General features: G+C 41.8%; 1 protein-coding gene across 4 annotated transcripts in view; it reads right to left on the reverse strand.

The window, feature by feature from the left end:
- Positions 1–21,972, reverse strand: part of KIAA0319 (KIAA0319 ortholog) — a 74,373-nt gene that overhangs the window by 23,592 nt on the left and 28,809 nt on the right. For all 4 annotated transcript variants that reach the window (XM_045162688.1, XM_045162687.1, XM_045162685.1 and 1 more), the window contains 9 exons: positions 21,062–21,219; positions 15,824–16,566; positions 13,296–13,473; positions 10,835–10,933; positions 8,663–8,760; positions 7,641–7,728; positions 6,391–6,483; positions 4,858–4,990; positions 671–899 (listed from right to left, as the gene is read on the reverse strand). In XM_045162688.1, the coding sequence (XP_045018623.1) occupies positions 671–899; positions 4,858–4,990; positions 6,391–6,483; positions 7,641–7,728; positions 8,663–8,760; positions 10,835–10,933; positions 13,296–13,473; positions 15,824–16,566; positions 21,062–21,116 (1,716 nt within the window). In that variant the 5' untranslated portion in view covers positions 21,117–21,219. The remainder of the gene's footprint in view (positions 1–670; positions 900–4,857; positions 4,991–6,390; positions 6,484–7,640; positions 7,729–8,662; positions 8,761–10,834; positions 10,934–13,295; positions 13,474–15,823; positions 16,567–21,061; positions 21,220–21,972) is intronic.

Here is a 21,972-nt window from a genome sequence, read left to right on the forward strand (position 1 = left end):
TTTCCATTAAACTCTTAAATAATAACATAACTTCAAAGGTACCAAGCTGGTTAGCAACAAAAACCAACAGCTCTGGCCATCACCAAAAGAAGAATAAGTAAGCAGCTCACACACATGCATACAAATACAGCAACATTTCAAGGTTATTATAGACAGATACATTAGAGATTGGAACCAATCAAAAGGTAAATACAAAGAGATCTCAACAAGAGACTGTTGGATCTAGAAACAATAACATGCAATTTCTAAAACTAGAAGGAACAAAATACACAGGAATTTTCTGATAATGAGGTTTAGACTAGATTACTTCTAATGTTTATCCTAATACATACTAAAATGATATTTCTGAACCTCAAGATCAAATTTTCAACATTCAAGGTCGACATTTCAACTAGGACCTGCTTAGTTGCTATTCTGGGCTTACATAGAATGAGTGAGGGAAAGTGACATAAATTTAGAAGATTTGTGAGTTTAGCTACTCTCCTGATGGTTATAACAGACAACTTTATAAAACATGTTTTCCGAATTTAGCTTCCCCCTTGTACCAATATTTTAGATGGATGGATGGGTGATGGACAAAAAGAAAGACAGAAAGAAAGACGGATAGAATGAGAGACAGACGAACAGATAGCTAGAGAAATAGAAGTCTGAAGACAGGATGAGAACGCACCTGCATAGCCACCTCTTGGTTCTCACTCCCAGGCACCAGGGACCACTCATAGAGGACAATCTGGTGATCATCACTGCTCTGGTTTCCATTCAAAGTGATGGAGTTTTGGGGCAAAGTTATGGTCTGATTTGGTCCCGCATTGGCAACTGGTGGGTAGTCCACAGCGCTGTTGACTATTAGGGCTGCCGTTGTGGAGTTAGTAGCTCCATCTGAGTCTGTAACAGTCAACCTAGTGAAAGGACAGGAGGCTATTATACTGCAGGAATCTGCCAAATCTTAAGGCAAAGTGGTCAGCCGAGTCTGCCTATGTATATTTCTCAGAACAACTCAGAGCAGAAACTTGAGGATGAAGCTGGCGAAAGAAGAGACCTGAGGCTATATTTTTTGCTGTTTATTTACTTTATTTTTAGCTAGCAATATAGTCACACGATAGGGTTTTCTTTTATGTGGACTTCCCATGATTCTTCTAGATGCTGGATGAAGAAAACAACCCCAGCCAACACAGAAGCCTCTGTCTATTACCCCAGATTCAGAATGTATCAGTTTAAGTCCTGCCCTCAGGCCTGAACATGTAGAGGCAGAAAATCACTCACAAGTTTCAGATACAAAGTCTTTTAATTTTCTCATTCTTTCCTAGAGGACTAAGTATTAAGTGTTTTCAGGACACTCCTTGCAAAGCCATTTTAGAATTAAGCACTTTCAAATACTAATGATACTCAACCTACACAAACAACAGAGAAAGAGCTGCACTGACCCTCCTGTAGTAAACTCACTGGTGACCTGGCAACTGGATCAGTGACGTAAGGCCACTATATCTTTCTGGAATAAAGATGTTAATTCAGAGTAGCAGTGCATGTTTAACAGGTATAAACAGGACTATGAGAATGAAGCTCTGGAAAGAATACAGGACATATTTGTAGGTAAGGTACTTCCAGGGGGCCCAGATATTCTGGGCCTCTAGCCCACATATTCCATACAACCAAGATCCAAACTCCAGTTCTCACTCTGACAGGAAACCAAACACCTAAGAGCCTTCCTCCACAACCAAGTTTAGTCAGGATACATTCTGAGTCCTTAAATGAATGACTCAAAAATGACCCAAGATTCTACTCTTAAGAAGTCATTAGTAGAAGAAAAAGAACAAAGTAAATCAAATAGAAGTAAGTAAATAGTAAAGAAAAGAACAGAAAAGAACAAATTAGAAAACAAGCAAATAGATTAACGCAGTTCTAGTTAGGTTCTATGAGAAGATAAATAAAATTAACAAACCCCTTAATTAAACTAATCGAGAGAAAAAGAGAACATAAATCACCAATAGTGGAAATGAGAAAGGGGTTTTCATCACAGATCCTACAGATTTGAAAGGATAATATGAAGATATTATGAGCAACTTAATTCCAAAAAATATGATGATTTAGTAGGAATGCACAAACTTGTTGAAAAATACAATTTACTAAAAACTGACACAAGAAAAAAACAGATACACATCATTATTAATCAACTATATTCCAATATAAAACTTAAAAAAAGAAAAAGTAAAAAACAGAAAGTCTAAATAGCATTACATCTATTAAATAAATCAAATTTATTATCAAAACTTTCCCAAAAAGAAAATTCTAGGCCCAGATGATCTTACTGGTTAATTCTATCAAACATTCAAGAAAAAAATCCACCAGTTATTCATAAATAATTCAGAAAATAAAGGAGATGAACTTATTTTATTTGGCCAGTATAATCCTCACACCAAACCTTAACAAAGACAAATGCAGAGGGAGAGAAAAACAGAAGAAAGCATAAGCCAAATCTTTCATGAGGACAGACATAAAAATATTTACAAAAATATTATCAACTTGAAGCCCATGCTATATAAAAAGAATATCATGATAAAATAGGGCTTACTCCATGAATGTAAGGTTGACTTAATATTCAAAAATCTCACACAGTACATAAAACTAACTCAAAATAGATCACAGATTTAATATAAAATCCAGAAATACAAAAACTTAAAGAAAGAAACCAGGATCTTTGCAATTTGGAGAATAAACAACAGCTACCTAGACAGAACACAAAAAGCATGAAACATAGAAAAAAACTGATAAATTAGACAATCAAAATTTAAAACTTTTGCCCTTTAAAAGGTACCGTTAAAAAAAGGAGAGGGTGTGGAGAAAAGGGAACCCTCTTACACTGTTGATGGGAATGCAAACTAGTACAGCCACTATGGAGAACAGTGTGGAGATTCCTTAAAAAACTGGAAATAGAACTGCCTTATGATCCAGCAATCCCACTGCTGGGCATACACACTGAGGAAACCAGAAGGGAAAGAGACACGTGTACCCCAATGTTCATCGCAGCAGTGTTTATAATAGCCAGGACGTGGAAGCAACCTAGATGTCCATCAGCAGATGAATGGATAAGAAAGCTATGGTACATATACACAATGGAGTATTACTCAGCCATTAAAAAGAATACATTTGAATCAGTTTTAATGAGGTGGATGAAACTGGAGCCTATTATATAGAGTGAAGTAAGCCAGAAAGAAAAACACCAATACAGTATACTAACGCATATATATGGAATTTAGAAAGATGGTAACAATAACCCTGTATACGAGACAGCAAAAGAGACACTGATGTATAGAACACTGATGTATAGAACTCTGTGGGAGAGGGAGAGGGTGGGAAGATTTGGGAGAATGGCATTGAAACATGTATAATACCATGTATGAAACGAGTTGCCAGTCCAGGTTCGATGCACGATACTGGATGCTTGGGGCCGGTGCACTGGGACAACCCAGAGGGATGGTATGGGGAGGCAGGAGGGAGGAGGGTTCAGGATGGGGAACACATGTATACCTGTGGCAGATTCATTTCTATATTTGGCAAAACCAATACAATATTGTAAAGTTTAAAAATAAAATAAAATTTAAAAAAAAGAGAACAAAACTTCATATACTGGGAGGAAATATCTATAACACATATATAAAATAAAGAACTTGTTTCAGAATGTATAAAAATTTTACAACTAAATAAGACAATGTAATTTTTAAAATAGGAAAAAGATCTGAATGGAGCTTCACAAATGAAGTTACATGAATGGCCAATAAACACCTACAATATGCTTAATATCATTAGTTATCAGGAAAATGCAAATTAAAACCATAATGAGATATCACCATCCATCAAAGTAGATAAAATTAAAAAGAATGATCACATCAAGTGTTGGTAAGGATGTGGAGGTTGAAAACTTCATATACTATGAGTGGGAATGTAAAATAATAATATACCCACTTTGGGAAAGAGCTTGGAAATTTCTTAAAATGTTGACCACACTCAACACAGGACCTAATTCTTCCATTGGGGGGTATTTACCCCCAGAGAAATGAAAATATATGTCCACAAAAGACTTGTATGCAAATGTTCATGGCAGCTTTATTTATAATAGCTCAAAGCTAAAAACCCCAGAGTCCATACTGGATGAAAGGATAAGCAAACTGTGGTGTATCCATACATTGGAATAGTGCTCAGCAATTAAATAGAACGTGCTACTGACAGAGACAACAGCATGGATGAATATCAAAATCATTTGCTGAGTGAAAGAAACTAAGCAAAAAGGAGCACATACTGTACAATTCCACTTATATGAAATTCTAGAAAGTTCAGGATAATTTAAAGTGGCAGAGAGCAAGCCAGTGGTTGCCCAGAGACAGGGATGGAGGGAGGAAGGGATTGCCAAGGGGCATGAGAAAACTCTGGGGATGATGGAAATGTTTATTATCTTGATTTTGACAATGGTGCCACAGGTATATACATATGTCAAAACTCATCAAACTTTATATCTTAAATATGTGCAGTTTATTATACTTTAGCTATACCTTAAAAAGCTATAAAAAGATAAATAGATAAATCACATAACTCTGCCTCACACTGACTCAGAAGATAGAAACTTTCTTTCATGTTTCTCAACACAGCAAAAATAGGTGCCATCCCATACTGTTACTGACAACCAAATCCAAAGGCTTCCCATACATAGACACTTGTAGTTTATATTACTGATCAGAGTACAAAGTGGTTGCCAAAAAAACCCCCGACAAAACCAAATCTGCCCTGTCTCCTGATGAAAATGAAAAGATGCATCAATTTAAGGAAAGAGACAAATGATCAGTGCTGGAAACTGAGCCCACTTGCCTGAAAGTATAGTTTCCAGGAACAAGGTTAGACAGATGTAAGACGGCGGAATCAGCTGAGGTCTTCTCTTCTCGAAAGGGCCCATTAACTTCTTCCCAGTGATAACTCACGATTTTAGTATCATCTGTACTTTCTAGCAAGATTGAAAAATAAATGAAAACTAGAATTAAATACAAGGATATTAAAACATCAATTTCATGATTAATATCATTGGTTGTTTAAATCTGTGTTTATTTGAAATTATTTAATTGCAAAGATTTCAATGGCCATACATTATGTGTTAAAAGGAAGATTTCTTCTTCTCCCTAAATTATCATCATGATTTTTCTCCCGGATTTCCACCAGATTTGAGTCAGGGTGCTTCCACTTAGTTGTGAATTTAAATGGCACAGTGACAGGCACTATTGATTTTTTTTTTTAAACTCACTTTAACTACAGCACATGATATCTTACTGATAATTTAAGTAAGTATCTGACTGACAGATTCATAAAGAATTGAGAGGTGCTTCTATATAATTACAAAACACCTTTTACCACCCTAATCATTAAGTGTAAATCCAGAGAAAGACTGTACCCTACATGAAAACCTCCCACCTCTACTTCAAAAGACAGTAAACAAAATGTACTGTGCAGAATAACAGTAATTTAGACCTAGAAGGGAGCCAGTTTCATTTCATTCATTTAAGGAAAGAAACTTCCATGTGACAGATTAATAATCCTGAACAGTTTCCTGTAACCAAGCTACACTGAATTAGAGGAATCAAGACATAATGCATTCTCTCATAAATATTTTCATTTAAAATGTGCTTTATTTTCATGTTGCTAAGGGGGCAATAGAGACATTTATATTGGAAGAGATGCAAAAGACTGTGTCAGTGTGATATGTATATATTTCCATATCTGTGCAGACTTGCAAAAAGGAGCGGCACTAGAGACTGACAGGTACTCTTCTCTAGGAACCAAGGCAAGTATTCTTCACTCACCGGATTTGGTATTAGCTTTGTGATTTGACAGACATAAATGCAAATACCAGTGACATTGATACTGCTGAACATATTTTGAATATAGTGTGAAACACAGGATATGTTTTCATCTATTCTCATTTGCCTGGACCCACGAAGTTACACTGGGTCCCTTTCTACATACACTAATTGAAGGAGTGAACTCTGAATTAAATGAACAAAACTCAGCCTGCCCTCACTAAAGACACCCCTTCTACCATTTGTTAAAAGTGACTTTCCAAAGGCTCATCACATAGATTGCATTGAAAAGAGAGTCTTTCCTAATTGCTTTATTTCCAATGCAATAGCTAGGCCCTAAAAGACTTTTCTCATAGACAAATGAGACATAACTGAAGGGAAATTCAGCCCAAAGCAGAGAAGTTGTGCTAAAGAAGCTGAAGGACTTGAATATACAGACAGATGCTCATCTATTGATGAATTAGCCCGTAAGTCCTCTCAGCTTCAGCAGAGAGCTCCCATTACATCTCATGGTTCGTGGGGCAAAACCCCCGACATGAGGCAGGATACCCACGGCTGCCATCGATGAGAGCCGCTGTCAATGGCAGGGAGAGCTCCTGTCTCTCGGGAGAAGCGATTGCCGTGGGAGGCAGGTTGACTCTTCCGGCTGCGAGACAGAAAAAAATGACGTGGACTGAGTCATGTTGTGTTCTGTATACACCACCACCGAAATAAACCATCTGACTTTCAAACACACTGGTCATCAATATCCTGTCCAGACGGTGCTTATCCTACAGGCCTTGAGTGTGCAGAGTGCTTGTTAATGTTTTGGGATGTTTCCATACATTTTAGGAGCATGTCTGCGGGTTTAGATTTTTGTACAAAACCCCAGGCTCAATGAACACGTGTAATAACAATCAAGGGGCTGGTGACAGAGTTTGAGCAGCAACGGCAGAAGAGGAGCCCTGGAGTATGGTTCCAACTCCTATGATTAACTGGATCTCCAATCTTTGACCGAAGGCTCCCTCATCACCCCTGAGGTAGAGGCTGGAGCGGGGGTTGGCACCCAGTTGGTCCACTGCCCTTATGTCCAGTGGAGGGGATGGAGGAGGTTCAAGACCACACCACGCTCCATGCACAGAGCCAGAGCTGTGCCCACCCTGACAAAGGGCCACTGTTTCTAACTCACACAAGCGCACTGACCCGTGGGCTAGTGGTAGCCTGAAAGGACCCGGGGGGGTTGAAAGCCCATGGCATGCATTTTCCTTGATCCCTGAGGTGCTCAGTTAAATGTATTTGAAAAGCTCTTTCACCTAAGGTCGAGCTGAGTCACAGGGAACCAAGGTAGAAGAGTATCAGATGGAGGAGGCTAAGGCACAGACAATTTGCCACTGACCTGAGGCTTTCCTGGTGGCTCAGATGGTAAAGAATCTGCCTGCATTGCAGGAGACCCAGGTTCGATCCCTGGGTGGGGAAGATCCCCTGGAGATGGGAATGGAAACCCACTCCAGTATTCTTGCCTGGAGAATCCCATGGACAGAGGAGCCTGGCGGGCTACAGTCCACGGGGTCACAAAGAGTCAGACAAGGCTTAGAAACTAACACTTAAGAAGAGAAAGCAATAACCTTGAAACCCTGCACAGCAGTGTCAAGTGAGTACTAAGAACTATACTAAGAAAGCAGAAAGGAAAAAAAAAAACCCATGTCATCTTTGCATGGTCTCTACAATGGTGTCCAATGCAAAACTAAATAATATATTACTGTGTAGTTCAGGCACCAAAAGGCGAGGGAGACCTATACCACAGGTTCTCTTCCACAAGCTTACCTGGCTTCACGGTGACATTTACAAATCCCTCTCCAAAGGCACTTTCACCAGAAACTGCTACTTTGAAGGCATAATGTCCTACTGACAACTGCAAGATAAAGAAAAGTTACACCAGCAAACGTGCAAACAACAGGATGCGCCCACTGCCTAGAAGATCCTTAAATGTTCCGGAAGCTGTTCTGAAGTCAGCGCACAGCGGGGGCTTGGGACCTAGGGACACGCTGCCACGTCTGAAGCCTGTACTCTAGAACACTGACGATCAGCTGGGAAGGACTTCAGCTTCGTTACAGACGTCCACAGGCCTTACAAAGGCATTCGTGAAATGGACCGGACAAGGGCGGCCATTTGCAAAGTTGTACGTGTGGGAATCCTGCGTTTTTACCAAGTAGATCTGGTGGGTCAGCTGTCTGCGGTCCAGGTGCCAGTCTTTGAGAAATAGCGCTCGGTGACAAGGGGATGGTGATGCTAACTTGAGTTGCACCAGGAGCTGTGCGGTCTCAGAAATGAAGACAACGTAATCGTCTATGGCCATCTAAAACGGGGACATGTTTCCTCCTGTGATGGCTTACATCTTGGAGCAATATTTGGTAGTCCAACCATTTGTGAACTGGAATGAATTTTTGGCAATCTTAGAAATGTGCCTAAGAATCAGAGATGACTGACACTGCAAAAGGGGCAAGGGTTGGAACACAGGCTTTAACCTCACTACGGAGACCCACATCAGCCTTCTTCCCCAGACTGATATGCCAAGTAAGTCACACGAAGAAAAAGTCCCTGAAAGCCCCTTTATTCACATCTGCCTGTCTACCTACAGGCTTGGAATATAATTCATTAATGTGTGCGCTCAGTTGCTCAGTCAGGTCCAACTCTCTGTGGCCCCAGGACTGTAGCCCACCAGGCTCCTCTGTCGACGGCTCTCTTTTTAATCTTAATCATAACAGAGACTCTGGGTTCAACAGCTAAGAAAGTGACACTGAATTTTTAGGTATGCTGTCAATTAAAACCAGTCACCAGTTACTTACTTGAGACACATTAAGAGCCTGCGTGTGTCTCTGTTTTATTTCTCCTTGGTAGTCTTCAGGGTGGCTTATTAAACTCCATTCATAGCTGTAAGTTGTTTCTGAGAGCCAAAGAGAAGAATGAGTAGTTATAAATTCTTAGAAGTCACTATAATCTGGTCAGAGGAAAGAAAGTGAGAGTCTTCAATCTATTAGCAGAAATTAATTTAGGTACGTTGAACCCAACTTTCAACTATCATCCAAGTAAGGAATAATAAGCTTTATGTATCTTTTGAATGTAAAATTTCTTTTTTATTATAAGAACACATAACTTATAAAAATTGAGAAAATGTAGAAAAAAATTTTTTTAAAAAAAGGGCCTTAATTTCATTGTTTGCACCTGATGACTTTCCTTCCCAACTGCTACACCTGACTATACAATATAAATTTTAACATAATATAATCCACTGTGCTATGGATTTTTTCCTCCTTTTAATAAAAAGCGAGAAGATTTTAATTCATCTGTTGTAGGGGTTTATATAAGGACGTAAGAACAGATTAAACCTCTATATGTTAAGACGCATCTATCTTCTACTTTGTGATACTAGTCATTAAGGCATGAGATACTTCAGCTGAAAGGGGTAAATGACAAACGCCAAGTATCATCATTTATGCCTAAATTTTGATCCATGTGTGACAGGGAGAAACGAATAAAGGAACTAACCTGAATGAGAAATATTCAAACACCAGAGGAATGAATATATTTTGAGAAAGAATGTATTTGACAGGTCACAAGTTCAAGCGTTTGCTGAACAGCAGAGCGCTGGACCAGCAGAAGAAAGAGCATTTTAAACAACACGGTTTTGAACAGCTGCCGTCACTACAGTGTCTGCAAACAAACCTTTGTGCACATGCGACCTCCCTCACCTGACAGGAGAATCGTTCCAGGTTCTGTGGGCTATGCATGCTAAGTCGCTTCACTCATGTCCGACTCTATGGACATGCCTAAAGCGACTGCCAGGCTCCTCTGTCCATGGGATTCTTCAGGCAAGAACACTGCAATGGGGTGCCATTCCCTTCTCCAGGAGATCTTCCTAACTCAGGGATCGAACCTGTGTCTGTTATGGCTCCTGAACTGGTAGGTGGGCTCTTAACCATTAGCGCCACCTGGGAAGCCCTCTTATTACAAGTCAAGAGCAAGCATATGGAAACCTCTCCTGTTCCAAGATTATTACTCTGTTTTGCATCATTGGAAATGTAGGACGTGGGACTTCACTGGTGATCTAGTAATTAAGAATCTGCCTTGCAATGCAGGGGATTCGGGTTCGATCCCTGGTCAGCAAACTAAGGTCCCACATGCCGCAGAGAAACTAAGCCCAAGCACTACAACGACTGAGCCTGCGCATTCTGGAGTCCATGAGCAATAGCTAAAGAGTTCATGCACCCCAACAAAGATCCTGTGTACTGAAACTAAGACCCAATGCAGCCAAATAAATAAATATTTTTTAAAAGACATAATTCTCAACTTCAAAAAAAAAGAAAATGCATGACTTTTTATTCTGAGGATTATACTGGATTTAATTCCTATCCTCTTGCTCCGTTTTAAACTATTTCAACAAACTTTAAAGCTTATGATCATCAAAGCCTCAAGAGTGACATATCCAGGTTGTGAAAGGGAATCCAAGCTGTAAAAACCCAGTAAAGACTCCTTAAGGACACACCAGCGAATGGGCCCCCTACTGGTCCCAATGCGTTAGTCACTTAGTCGTCTCAGACTCTGCGACCCCATGGACTGTAGCCTGTCAGACTTCTCTGTCCATGGAATTCTCCAGGCAAGAATACTGGAGTAGGTAGCCATTCCCTTCTCCAGGGAATCTTCCAGACCCAGGGATGGAATCTGGGTCTCCTGCATAGTAGGCAGATTTTTTTTTTTATCTTCTGAGCCACCAGGGAAGCCCATTGTCCCAGAAAGAGAGAAAAGTGGTCTCTCAGTCGTGTCCGACTCTTTGCAACCCTATGGACTGTAGCCTGCCAGGCTCCTCCATCAGTGGGATTTTCCAGGCAAGAATACTGGAGTGGGTTGCCATTTCCTTCTCCAGGGGATCTTCCCGACCCAGGCATCACCCGGCTCTCTCCACACTACAGTTTGAGCCACCAGGGAAGCCCACTGGTCCCAGAGGAAAGTCAAACTCTCACCTGCAGGTGGCGCTGGCACAACAGAAGCCTTCAGTTCAACTTCATCTGCTGGGGAAGTTATGACTAGGTTCTCGCCAGCAGACACCATGAGTTGTTTCACTGAAAGTTAATTAGAAATAGTACATTTCATCATATACTTTAATGATGCTACATTACTGTCCTATAATAGATTTTTTTAGTATTCATGAAATAAAATAACACACTTCTGTAATAGTTCTTCATCTGACTTTATCGAAGATACTTTTTCCCCCTCTGACTAGTAAGTGAACTGTACCCCATATTAGGCTGCAGGGTAGATTTCATCCATTTAAAACTGTCTATGTGAGTAGGCACTGTGGGGAAAATAATGCTTCAGGTTGACTGAGCAAGGTGTCAGTGACAAGAGTTGTGTGAAACAGGTGGGATACTGCGGATCAGAGCTATTTTTTCCTCTTGCTACCAGCTTTGCTTGACTCTCTAGTAGGTGCTATATTTAGTCATAAAAAGATGGAGTGTAATCATAAGTGTTTCTGAATCATTATTCATACACCACTCAGTTCTTCTGATAGTAACCTCATGCACTGCTGCAATGGCCTTGCTCTTGGAACATTTCCAGGAGAAAATAAATCCAGGAAACCTCAATGGTAAAAAGGCTATTTCAACTCAAGCGGTAGGCACATCCACTCTCACTAAATCAGTATTCAGAACAATGGTTCCTTGCTCTATAGCCAAGATTACATTTATACATTCAATTGACTGGACTCAACAGGACATTAGCCTCACTTGTAAAACACAATTGAGATAGGTCAAGATATCACATAGAGAAAAGAAAAGATTAAAAAAAAAAAAAAAAAGCTAAGTGCTTTCTAGAGGTCCCAGCTACTTGGAGATGTTAGAGGGACATGTGGCTCATTTAAATCCACTTTTCTCCTCCTGGTTTGTATTCAGTCCCTTGAGTGCCTTCCTAGACCAGCTATAGTGGGTTTGCTGCCCTCTCTGGCTCCTCTTCCCTGTCACTTCCCTGTCTTACTCTTTGTAAGAAAGATCAGCAATTATGAACTAAGAAAGGACACTGGTTCCAATCCCTCACTTTAGAAATTGAGCCCTAGAAAGGCAATGTGAGTTGCCCAAGGTTATGTGGATCACTAGCAACAGATATTTAACTAATTTAAATGTGTTCATTTCAACAGTTGCTTACTTACCAGACTGAACACTGCCAAGGGCTTTAAAATGATCAATTCATTTCATCCTCTAAGCTCTCTAGGCAATAGATGCTATTAGAACCCAAGGATGCTAATTCCCAGGCCAGCTTCCTTTTCATTATAGTACTATCCAGCATTTCCTCCAGCATTGTCCTTCTCTCTACTGAAGCTCAGGATCAAAGTAAATAACCAAAGAAGAGAGTGAAAGTGAAAATAGCACAGTCGTGTCTAACTCTTTGCAACCCCTATACAGTCCACGGAATTCTCCAGGCCAGAATACTGGAGTGGGTAACTGTTCCCTTCTCCAGGGGATCTTCCCAACCCAAGGATCGAACCCAGGTCTCCCACATTGCAGGCAGATTCTGTACCAGCTGAGCCACCAGGGAAGCCCAAGAATACTACATTGGGTAGCCTTTCCCTTTTCCAGTGGATCTTCCTGATCCTGGAACTGAACCAGGGTCTCCTGTGTTGCAGGCAGATTCTTTACCACTGAGCTACTAGAGAAGCCCAAAAGAAGAGAGGGTAATCCTGAAAGGATATCACCCACAGAAAGGCTCAGGAAACATGACAAAAGTCTCTAGTAACTTCTTGAGTATTAAATCTAACGGAGCTTTTCAGTCGTCCTATAACACACAGCCCCCTCATCACTCGGCTTCCAACGTGGAACCTGCTCCTCTCTCCTTCCGTCAGTCCACGTCTGCTTGCTCGCTCCCACCTTTCAACCATGACCACCTGGTCAGCTCCGTAGGCTCCTTCTGCTTCCCCAGCTCCTAATACAATGACAACCCCAATGTTCCAGCCCTCAGGCCTCTCCCCAGCTCACCTCTCCACTCTCCCTGGATAGCCGTCAACGATCACCTCTCCACCAGTGACATCTAGCTCTTTATCTTCAGCCCGACTACTCAGCTAATTTTCAGTTCCAGGCGTTTATATGCCTCAGCGTCCTCTCTGCTCCCTTAGCAGGCTCTCACAGCATATTGTATGAGATCCTGTATTGCCATACTGTTTGCCATATGTATCAAACCATCTATTTATCTGTTAGACTGGTCCTGTAGATCAAAGACTCATGGAGGGAAAAGACAATATTCATTCTTTTAATTCCCAGCGCCTAGCACTATTTCTGGCAAACAACAGATGCTCAACAATGTGCCCAGAAGGGATGAGCAAACTTTAAAAGTTGCCACCACTATGAATATAGTATTCATAGTATACGAAATAGAATATAGTATGAATACAGCATGTCTTCAGCACATTTCTTCCAGGTGTATTTTTTAACTTACCTGTCCTGGGAGCAGTGGGAGCAGATCTGGGCTGCTCAGATGGGATGGTGCTGGTGGGAAGGGTTGGAATGCTATGCTCTGTGCTCCACGGGGTGACTGCGAGAACCGGGCTCTTCTCCACAGTGGCGGGGCTGACCTCCAGGCTGGCTGGAGGAGGATCATGGGATGGCATTAGGACCTAGGCGATCAATTACAAGGATAAGTTGTTAGAGGGGAAACAAGGTTGAATAAAGCCAGGTCAGTAAAACTCAGGCTGATAGGACAGGGGACCAGAAGGGGAAGTTGGGAGTGCAAAACCCACAGAAAGAAAAGCTGTAACTCAAACATTAACTGGAGAAGGGGGCACTGGTATTTACTGAAAAGGTACTCACTTTTGCAGTTCACTTAGCCACATAAAAGGTGAAATGTGTTAATACTTAGTGGTGGGGGAAAAGAACACGGTTAACCTGTGATACTTTATTTTTTAATGGAAAGTCTTAAAGTGTTTAAGACAATTACAAGGACAGAAAAATATGGAAACTTTGAAAAGAAACATACACCAAAGCAGGGGGAAAAAAAAAAAAAAAACACTTCTGATAATATCACTACTTAAAAGACTGTTTAGCAATTTTTAATGGTTGAGATTATCATACACAGTCAATTCAATCCAGCTTTCCTTACTTACTCTAACCTAAGCACTGATATCTTAAATAACATTCTTCTTTTTTTTAAAAAGAAGTCTTAATTGGTTTATGTTCCTTTATTTTCTGATGTGCCCTCTTGTACCTTGAAATACACTGAATTTTCCCATGACTTGTCCTCCAGTCACTGTATTGCAAGTTGCATTTGGCTTCCCCTGATCAACTCGCTCACTGCGTCTCACCGAGTCCTGGCCTTTCCCAAGCCAGCACCCTCTGGACTCTCAACTGTTCTCCCCACAGGGCAGCCTCCGTGTCTACCTCCCTGAGCTTCTGCTCTTAGCACTTGAACCTTCTCTCTGCCTCAGTATGTCTTCTCTCCCAAAGGTTCCCATTCTTTTCACCTGTGTTTTTCATGGAACGTTCCATACAGTTTATGTCCTCTCCTTGGTATCTCCCTCCCCCAATCCAACTGATTCATATCACTAGTGAGTTTCTAGCAACCTCAGAACCTGTTGGGTCTTGAAGAAACTGCAGGGGGTTGAGAATACATCATCCCCAAATAAGACACTCTGGCAAACTGGTTATTTTGAACTAAAGGTACTTGGAAAATTGTCAGTGTAAAAAGAACACTCTGACCCTCCTCTGTCCCCCTGAAAGCAAGAGGCAAATCTCCATGGGAAAGGGAACTTTCCTTTCAAGGATTATCTACAACTTAAAGCAGCTCAAAAAAATTTAAATGTGACTGTAGGGGGAAACTTGTATTTTAGTGGAAAATAAAGCATTGTACCAGGAGGATAGAAGGTAACCTTTTCACCAGAGACAAGAAATTTAGGGCTGAGAAGGCTGAATAAACAAACCTTGTGTTAAAACAACAGGCCCAAAATAGAGTCACTTACTCCAAGTCCCTAAAGCAAGACTTACAGTTTCAGCTCTCCCAGAAATGGAAGCTTAAATCAGTCAATCAGGAATAATCTTAAGGTAATCTGCTTGATAAACTCCCACTGCCCCTTAAAGGAAAGTAACCTTGCAATAATCAACCCACTTGCCCGCCTTGTATCATTTCCTTGTTTCCAACTCCCTTCTGCCTAAAAATGTCTTTCATTTTGTACAGCTCCTCGGAACTCCTTTCTATTTGCTATACTGGATGCTGTTTGATTTGAATGCAGATATATTTGTTCAAACTCTTAATAATGTTAATATGCTTCAGCTTAATATTTTAACAGATACTTATCTTTAACAGATATTTTGTCACCAATTTACTACCCCAAGCCTAAACCTCTTTGGCTTGTCAATTCTTCACAGATTTATTGTTTCTCCTGTTAACCAGGAGAAAAAAAAAAAAACTTAGAAGAAAAAATTTTTTCTGCTCCTACAAAACCTACCACAAGAGATTTGCAAAGCCTCTGTCTATACATGTTGCATTATATGGGCTGGCTTCAAAACTTCTAAAAAACCCTCATTCATCTTAGATACCAGCAGAGGCATCTAAATCATCACTAGGTGGCTGACTTGTGAAGGCAAAAGAACTATTTGCTCTTTTAAACAGTCTGGTCATGAGAGCCCAACAGAGGAACAAGATGTTAGGTCTGGGAGGTTCTGAGAGCCATCTTTCTTGCCAATACCTTAATAGGTGCCCTTAGGAGGAACCTTCTTGTGTCCTCCACCTAATGAGACTGTGTGGTTTAGTTGCTAAGTCGTGTCCGACTCTTGGTGACCCCATGGACTATAGTCTGTCAGGCTCCTCTGTCCAGGGGATTTTCCAGGCAAGAGTACTGGAGTGGGTGGCCATTTCCTTCTCCAGGGGATCTTCCCTGATCCAGGGAGGTGCCTCCTGCATCGGCACCACAGAGCCTGGCTCCAAAGTGAACTCAGCTCCTCCCCAGCCACACACACACCAGCCACACCCACCTCTTTCCCAGAGCTGTTGCTGGCTTGCCCGTGGAGCTGAGACGTCTCTCTCTCCAGTTCTTCTCCTGGAGGTGGGGCGGTGACCAAAGGAAGCAACAACCTCTCCGGAGAGGGTTTCGGGGCCGGGGTCCATGCTGACTCATTCGGCTTATGGAGCTCTGGGTCCTCCAGCTGCTTCTCTGCTGGTGCTGCAGGGCTGTCTCCAGCAGAGGAGTTGAAACCTCCCTCACCTCCGGGCAGCAAGCCCCAGTCCGTGTACTCTGTGCTCCCCCGGGGCTCCTGCTTGCTGACCGGCTGGAAGAGGTTCTGCTCCAGCTCCCTGTAGTCATCCGAGTACTCAGACATGTCCAGGCCCCGATCTTTGCCCAGGAAGGATAGGTCCTTTCTGATATCCTCAGGTGAGTCCCCCCAGATTCCCGATGGGGCGCCCCTGTTCAGCATCACCTCCCCATAGTCCAGCAGCGGTGCGGGCCTCTGGGCAGGCCTGAGCACAAAGGTCAGGTAAGACCTGATGGAGCCCATCTTCTTGGGCTCGCAGCTCTCTTTGTGCGGGCAGCTCACCAGGTAGCAGCGGCCCTCAAACCACCAAGCCAGGTCGCAGCTGGACAGGTCACAGCAGGCGGATGTGCAGTCCCCCAAGGGGGTGGTCTGAGGCACCGGCATGATTTTGCTAGTTTCCAAGTTAGGAGAGATGATGGCATTGGAATACGTCCTCCCCTCACTGCACTGCGTCCAGGCACAACCTGCAAACACGCCAGCCACCAACAAGGAAGCGAGGCAGGTCACTCCTGGCAAGCAAATAAACCACCAGCACCTCCTACAGGAAGTCCCCTGCCTTATTGTACAGCCCATCCATCAACACCCCCATCTGTACACCTGTCCTCACACCCTTCCACCCCAACCCATCCATCTACAGATTCTTCCATGTGTCCATCTAACCTTCCATCTTCTCTCTTTATATAGTGCTACTCCACTTAGTGAAGAGAAGCATTCTTTTCTATGTGTGTATTGCTTTTACACTGTTTGTAACATTTTGTTCCTCACCCAAAATCCAGTTATAAAGGTTTACTTTAGGAACAATGCCATATTGTTGTTGCTGTTAACTGAATTTTTAAACATATCAGCTTATTCTGATGACAGTGAATTATCAAAAGAGAGAAAAACTCATCTGAAATATAGGTCTAGAATAACTAGCTTTAAGCCGATTCTAAATAATGAACCACACACGTTGCCAAGTGGCATATCAATAGGCAGAAGAGTGGTGCTACCTAAGTGTGATCTGCCGACACAGTGGGGCAGGCCACAGACTCTGTGACCAGCCCACAGCATGGTAAGAGAATCCGGGGTTTTTAGAAAACTTGGTAGCAATCTGTCATTCCCTGGCACCCAAGGACAAAATCACTTTTCTCCTTTTTTATGTTGTAAAACAAAGCAGATATTGGAATCTAAAAAACGGTACAAATGAACCTATCTACAAAACAGAGTCATAGATGTAGAAAACAAACACAGTTAGCAAGCAGGGGAAGAGAGGGAGGGATACACTGAGAGACTGGGGCTGACATATACACAACTAACATATATAAAATAGATAACGATTAAGAACCTACCATATGGCACAGGGAACTCTACTCAACACTCTGTAATGACCTATGTGGCAATAAAATCTAAAGAAAGAGGGGATATATATATATATATAACTGGTTCACTCTGCTGTACAGCAGATACTAACACAACATTGTATATCAACTACACTCCAATAAAAATTAATTAAAAAAAAGAAAGAATGTTGCCCACCATTCAGTTCTACAAGGATGAAGTCATTGCCCACTGCAGTCACTGACAGACAGTGTGCCCAGAAAGGAATTCAGGATGAAAAGCAGGATGAGGCACTCTGTCCTTTGGAAAAACAGGCCCTTAGATAGTTGGACACATGTCTCAGGAAGAATTTTAATGAGCCCAGACTCTTGCATCTTTCCGTACATAGAAAAGCACTAAAATCATCAGCTGAGATACCTGTTCCTTGGGACCAGCAGCAGTGGTATGCCAAGAGGTGTGCTTGGCTGCATGCATTCTCTTGCCCCAAATATTATACACACGGACTGCTTCTCCCAGTTTTTCAGAGCAGTTGCCTCAGAGTTACTGAGACGCTGTTGCCTGGGCTATAGTCCTCAGGAAGGTCCCTGAATAAAACTGAAACCTACAACTCTTGCATGGAGTGTTTTTCTTTCAGTAGACAACTTGTTGTTGTTATTTTACCAAAGAGTCTGTCTGTGGTAGATTGGAAATAAAAACAAATTGGTCCCTCATCACATATAGTTCCAGGAATACAGTTCTGCTGAACTCCGAAGAGCAAAAGATCTTTCTAGTGAGTGCTCACCACTGATCATTCTCTTAATAACTGTTACATTTTTCATAATGACAGTTAGAGATGACTTCTAACTGGAGGTAAGATAAATGGTTAAACACAGTACAAGAATTCAGGTCATTTGGGACTTCCCTGGCAGTCAGTCCGTTGGCAGGGGCGCAAGTTTGATCCCTGGTCAGGGAGCTAAGACCCAACATGTCTTCCAGCCAAAAAACCAAAACATAAATGAGAAGCAACACTGTAACAAATCCAACACAGACCTTTAAAAAATGGTCCATATCAAAATAAGAATCATTTCTTTTTTTCACCTGTATACACATCATCACCATGATAAATTTTTAAGAACCATTCAGTACCAAATATTGACTCAATAGGAAAGTCTAACTGGTCTTATCCAATAAGAATTAGATATAAATATGTATCTTTCCCAGTAAATAAGCAGGCAAACTGCTTTACTTCAACTGAAATGATATTTTCCCAAACCAAATCTATTTTTTTTAAATCACTTTAATAGTTTTAGCCTTTTATTTTCTAAAGAAAAGCTTAATCTTTTATCAGATATGGAGAGGGGGAAAACACTCTGTGCTGAACATAACAAAACAGTATTTATAATCAAGGTCAAGAGATGATAAAGGGATAAAATAGGTAGATAAATCTACAACTCCCAGCCCTACTCCCAAAAATACTGTCATTGCTTGTAAAGATATCACTGCTGCTGCTGCTAAGTCACTTCAGTCGCGTCCGACTCTGCGACCCCATAGACGGCAGCCCACCAGGCTCCTCTGTCCCTGGGATTCTCCAGGCAAGAACACTGGAGTGGGTTGCCATTTTCTTCTCCAATGCGTGAAAGTGAAAAGTGAAAGTGAAGTCGCTCAGTCATGTCCGACTCTCTGCAACCCCATGGACTGTAGCCTTCCAGGCTCCTCCGTCCATGGGATTTTCCAGGCAAGAGTACTGGAGTGGGGTGCCATTGCCTTCTCCGAAAGATATCACTACATCCCTTTAAATGAAGCAGCCTTTAAACAAAGGTACTTTAAATGAGGTACTTTGGCCACCTCATGCGAAGAGCTGACTCATTGGAAAAGACTGATGCTGGGAGGGATTGGGGGCAGAAGGAGAAGGGGATGACAGAGGATGAGATGGCTGGATGGCATCACTGACTCGATGTACGTGAGTCTGAGTGAACTCCGGGAGTTGGTGATGGACTGGGAGGCCTGGTGTGCTGCGATTCATAGGGTCGCAAAGAGTCGGACACGACTGAGCGACTGAACTGAACTGACTGAACTTAAACGAAGACCCAAGCTAGAAATTTTTTTCAAACACAAATGGCAGGATACATTTTATTTCCCTTGAACAACTGTTGGGTCACCTCCTTTTGAAAAATATGATTCATAAGAACTATCATGTTTCACTTCTGGCTTTGGACACCAGAAGCTTAAAAGTCAACAGTGTAAAACTGTGTCAAAGAAACCATTAAACAGGAACAAGGCTGTGACCCTGGAACAAGCAAATTGTTACATGTGGTTGAGAAGCTTGGCAGAAGTCTTCAACACAAAACTTAAAAGCAGTTTTCCCTCAGGCTGGCGGTGGTGGTCTCCATAAGCCTCTAGGGCAGATCATCGTTTTGTTGTGCAAAAAAATCACCTGAATGGGCTGTTTATCTAGATAAACATACTTTAATAGTGGATCTCAATATTAAACAAAGAAGTTTGAGAAGGTGGGCATCCCGACAACTAAACCATCTATTAGACTCACTCAAGAAAGTTCTTGAAGAGACAGGAGAACACTCACAGGTTTGTTCCCTCTACAAATCCCCAGTCCAATCCATGAACATAGTAAGCACTCCATGGGTGTTGACAAATCAACAAAACCAATGGTTAGCATCTTGTCAAAGGCAAAGAGGACAGAGAGAAAAGACAGACAAGCCCTAAATAACATTACTGGGGCTCAGTTAACTCAGGAATTTTGAATAAATGAAAAACACCCCATAAGAAAATGACAAAAAGCCGTGAAAAGGTAGGGATTTGAGAGGGGAAAAAAAGAGCTCAAACATTAATGACAACACTTTCCAGAGTACAAGAGCACATCAAGCATGGGATAAAGAATCATTCTGCCTTGTATACTAAGCAGTGGTGAGGTTAATAAGATGGACGTTTGGCATGAGGAGAGTAATATGCAAGAAATGATAAAGCTGTCCTGACTGTAGTATTTCCTCAAGTAGCTCTTGCATGACCTAAAACTGTGCTTCTTAAAATTTAGATGCTTCAGGCTCCTGAGTCACACCCACTAGGAGTTCTGATTCAGTAGGTCTGGATGGGGCCTAAGAAGACACATTTTTAACAAGGGTCACTCCCAGGTAAACCTCAGCGTGGTTTTACTACACTGTGACAAACCCTGGATATAAAATCAGTTTCCCTAGCCATATCTCCATTCTCAGTCTTCAATAAGTTTAAAGGGGTCTGGCTGGCCTAGCTGGGGCATGGATCACCAGAGCTGATGTTGACCAAGGATTTTATGCCATGGTGTGTCCACAATAAATAAACAGACTATATGAAAATAAAGATTTAAGACAGAAAAAAGCCTGTTATTTGCTTTCTAAAAAAAGATCTACTATGCGGTTCTTTGAAATAAATACATTAAGTTTTCCCAGTATATATGAAATGTGATTTTCTTTTTCCCAAAATAGTCATGACAAAAAAGTTAAATGCCTGCTTCCAGAAACCACTTATGCATGAGGCCTTCCTTTTTATATGTGAAATAAGTCTGTTGGAAAGCAAACACACAGCACCTTCATCTCAGGTTGATCTGAGTTGCTTAAGTCAGAGAGGAAGTTCAAGTGTGAGGCTGGTGTCTCCAGGGTACCGGTTTCCTACCTGTAAAGGTCACCAGCAGCAGCAATGAAGCGAGTTCACCTGTGGGGGGCGCCATTCTGCCTCACACAGCGGGTGCAGGCAGGCTTCGTAAACAGCCCTCAGAGGTCTTTGCTGCGGGCTTCTTTTGTGTTTCTTAGGAGCCAGATTTGGCCTCAGAACTTCAAAGGAAAAACAGAAGAGAGACAGGAAGGAAGAAAAGAATACGTAAATGCAGAAACACACACAGTTATCTCTATCATTTATTCATGGCAAGGGGAAGCCTATCGTGGTAACACCCCAGGGTCATCGTAGGGTTCAGGGCAGGACACCTCTAGATGTGCCACTCTGGCATGTGGATTATTTCAAGATGAAAACAATAAAGCCCAAAGGACTCAGGATGATGCTCTGTCCATCCCTCTAACTGCCGAAAAGGATTTAGACAGAGGACCTGTTCGAGGAAGGCAGCTATCACCATGAATAAATGCAGTATAATATGAGCTAGGTGTGGCAGACATGGAGGAACCTAGCAAAGTCTGCTTGTTAAAACTCCTCTCTGTGTCCCACTATCTCCTTAGGACACGGAAAACATCCATTTTCCAAACATTGGCTCTTTTTTATCTTCCTGTGAATTGCCTTCCTTCCCTTTGAAGTCCCAGATCCCTACCTGCTTCCCCTTGGTCCAGGAGGACAAATATACCTCATTATACCCCACTCTCATTTTATCTGGAATCTCTCACATTATGTGGATTTCTTATTAAATTGCAAATTTAATAGGCAATTAAATTTGATTTTCTCCTGTTAACCTGCCTTATGTCATTATAACTATTTGACCAAACACACACAGAGGGCCCCTCCTGACAACCAATTCTCAGGCAAACCATCCACCTGAAGTTTGTTTAAACAGAAAGAACAGTTCCTAAGAAGGGGCATAG

The sequence above is a fragment of the Bubalus bubalis genome, chromosome 2, assembly GCF_019923935.1.
Source record: "Bubalus bubalis isolate 160015118507 breed Murrah chromosome 2, NDDB_SH_1, whole genome shotgun sequence".
Lineage (NCBI taxonomy): Eukaryota > Metazoa > Chordata > Mammalia > Artiodactyla > Bovidae > Bubalus > Bubalus bubalis.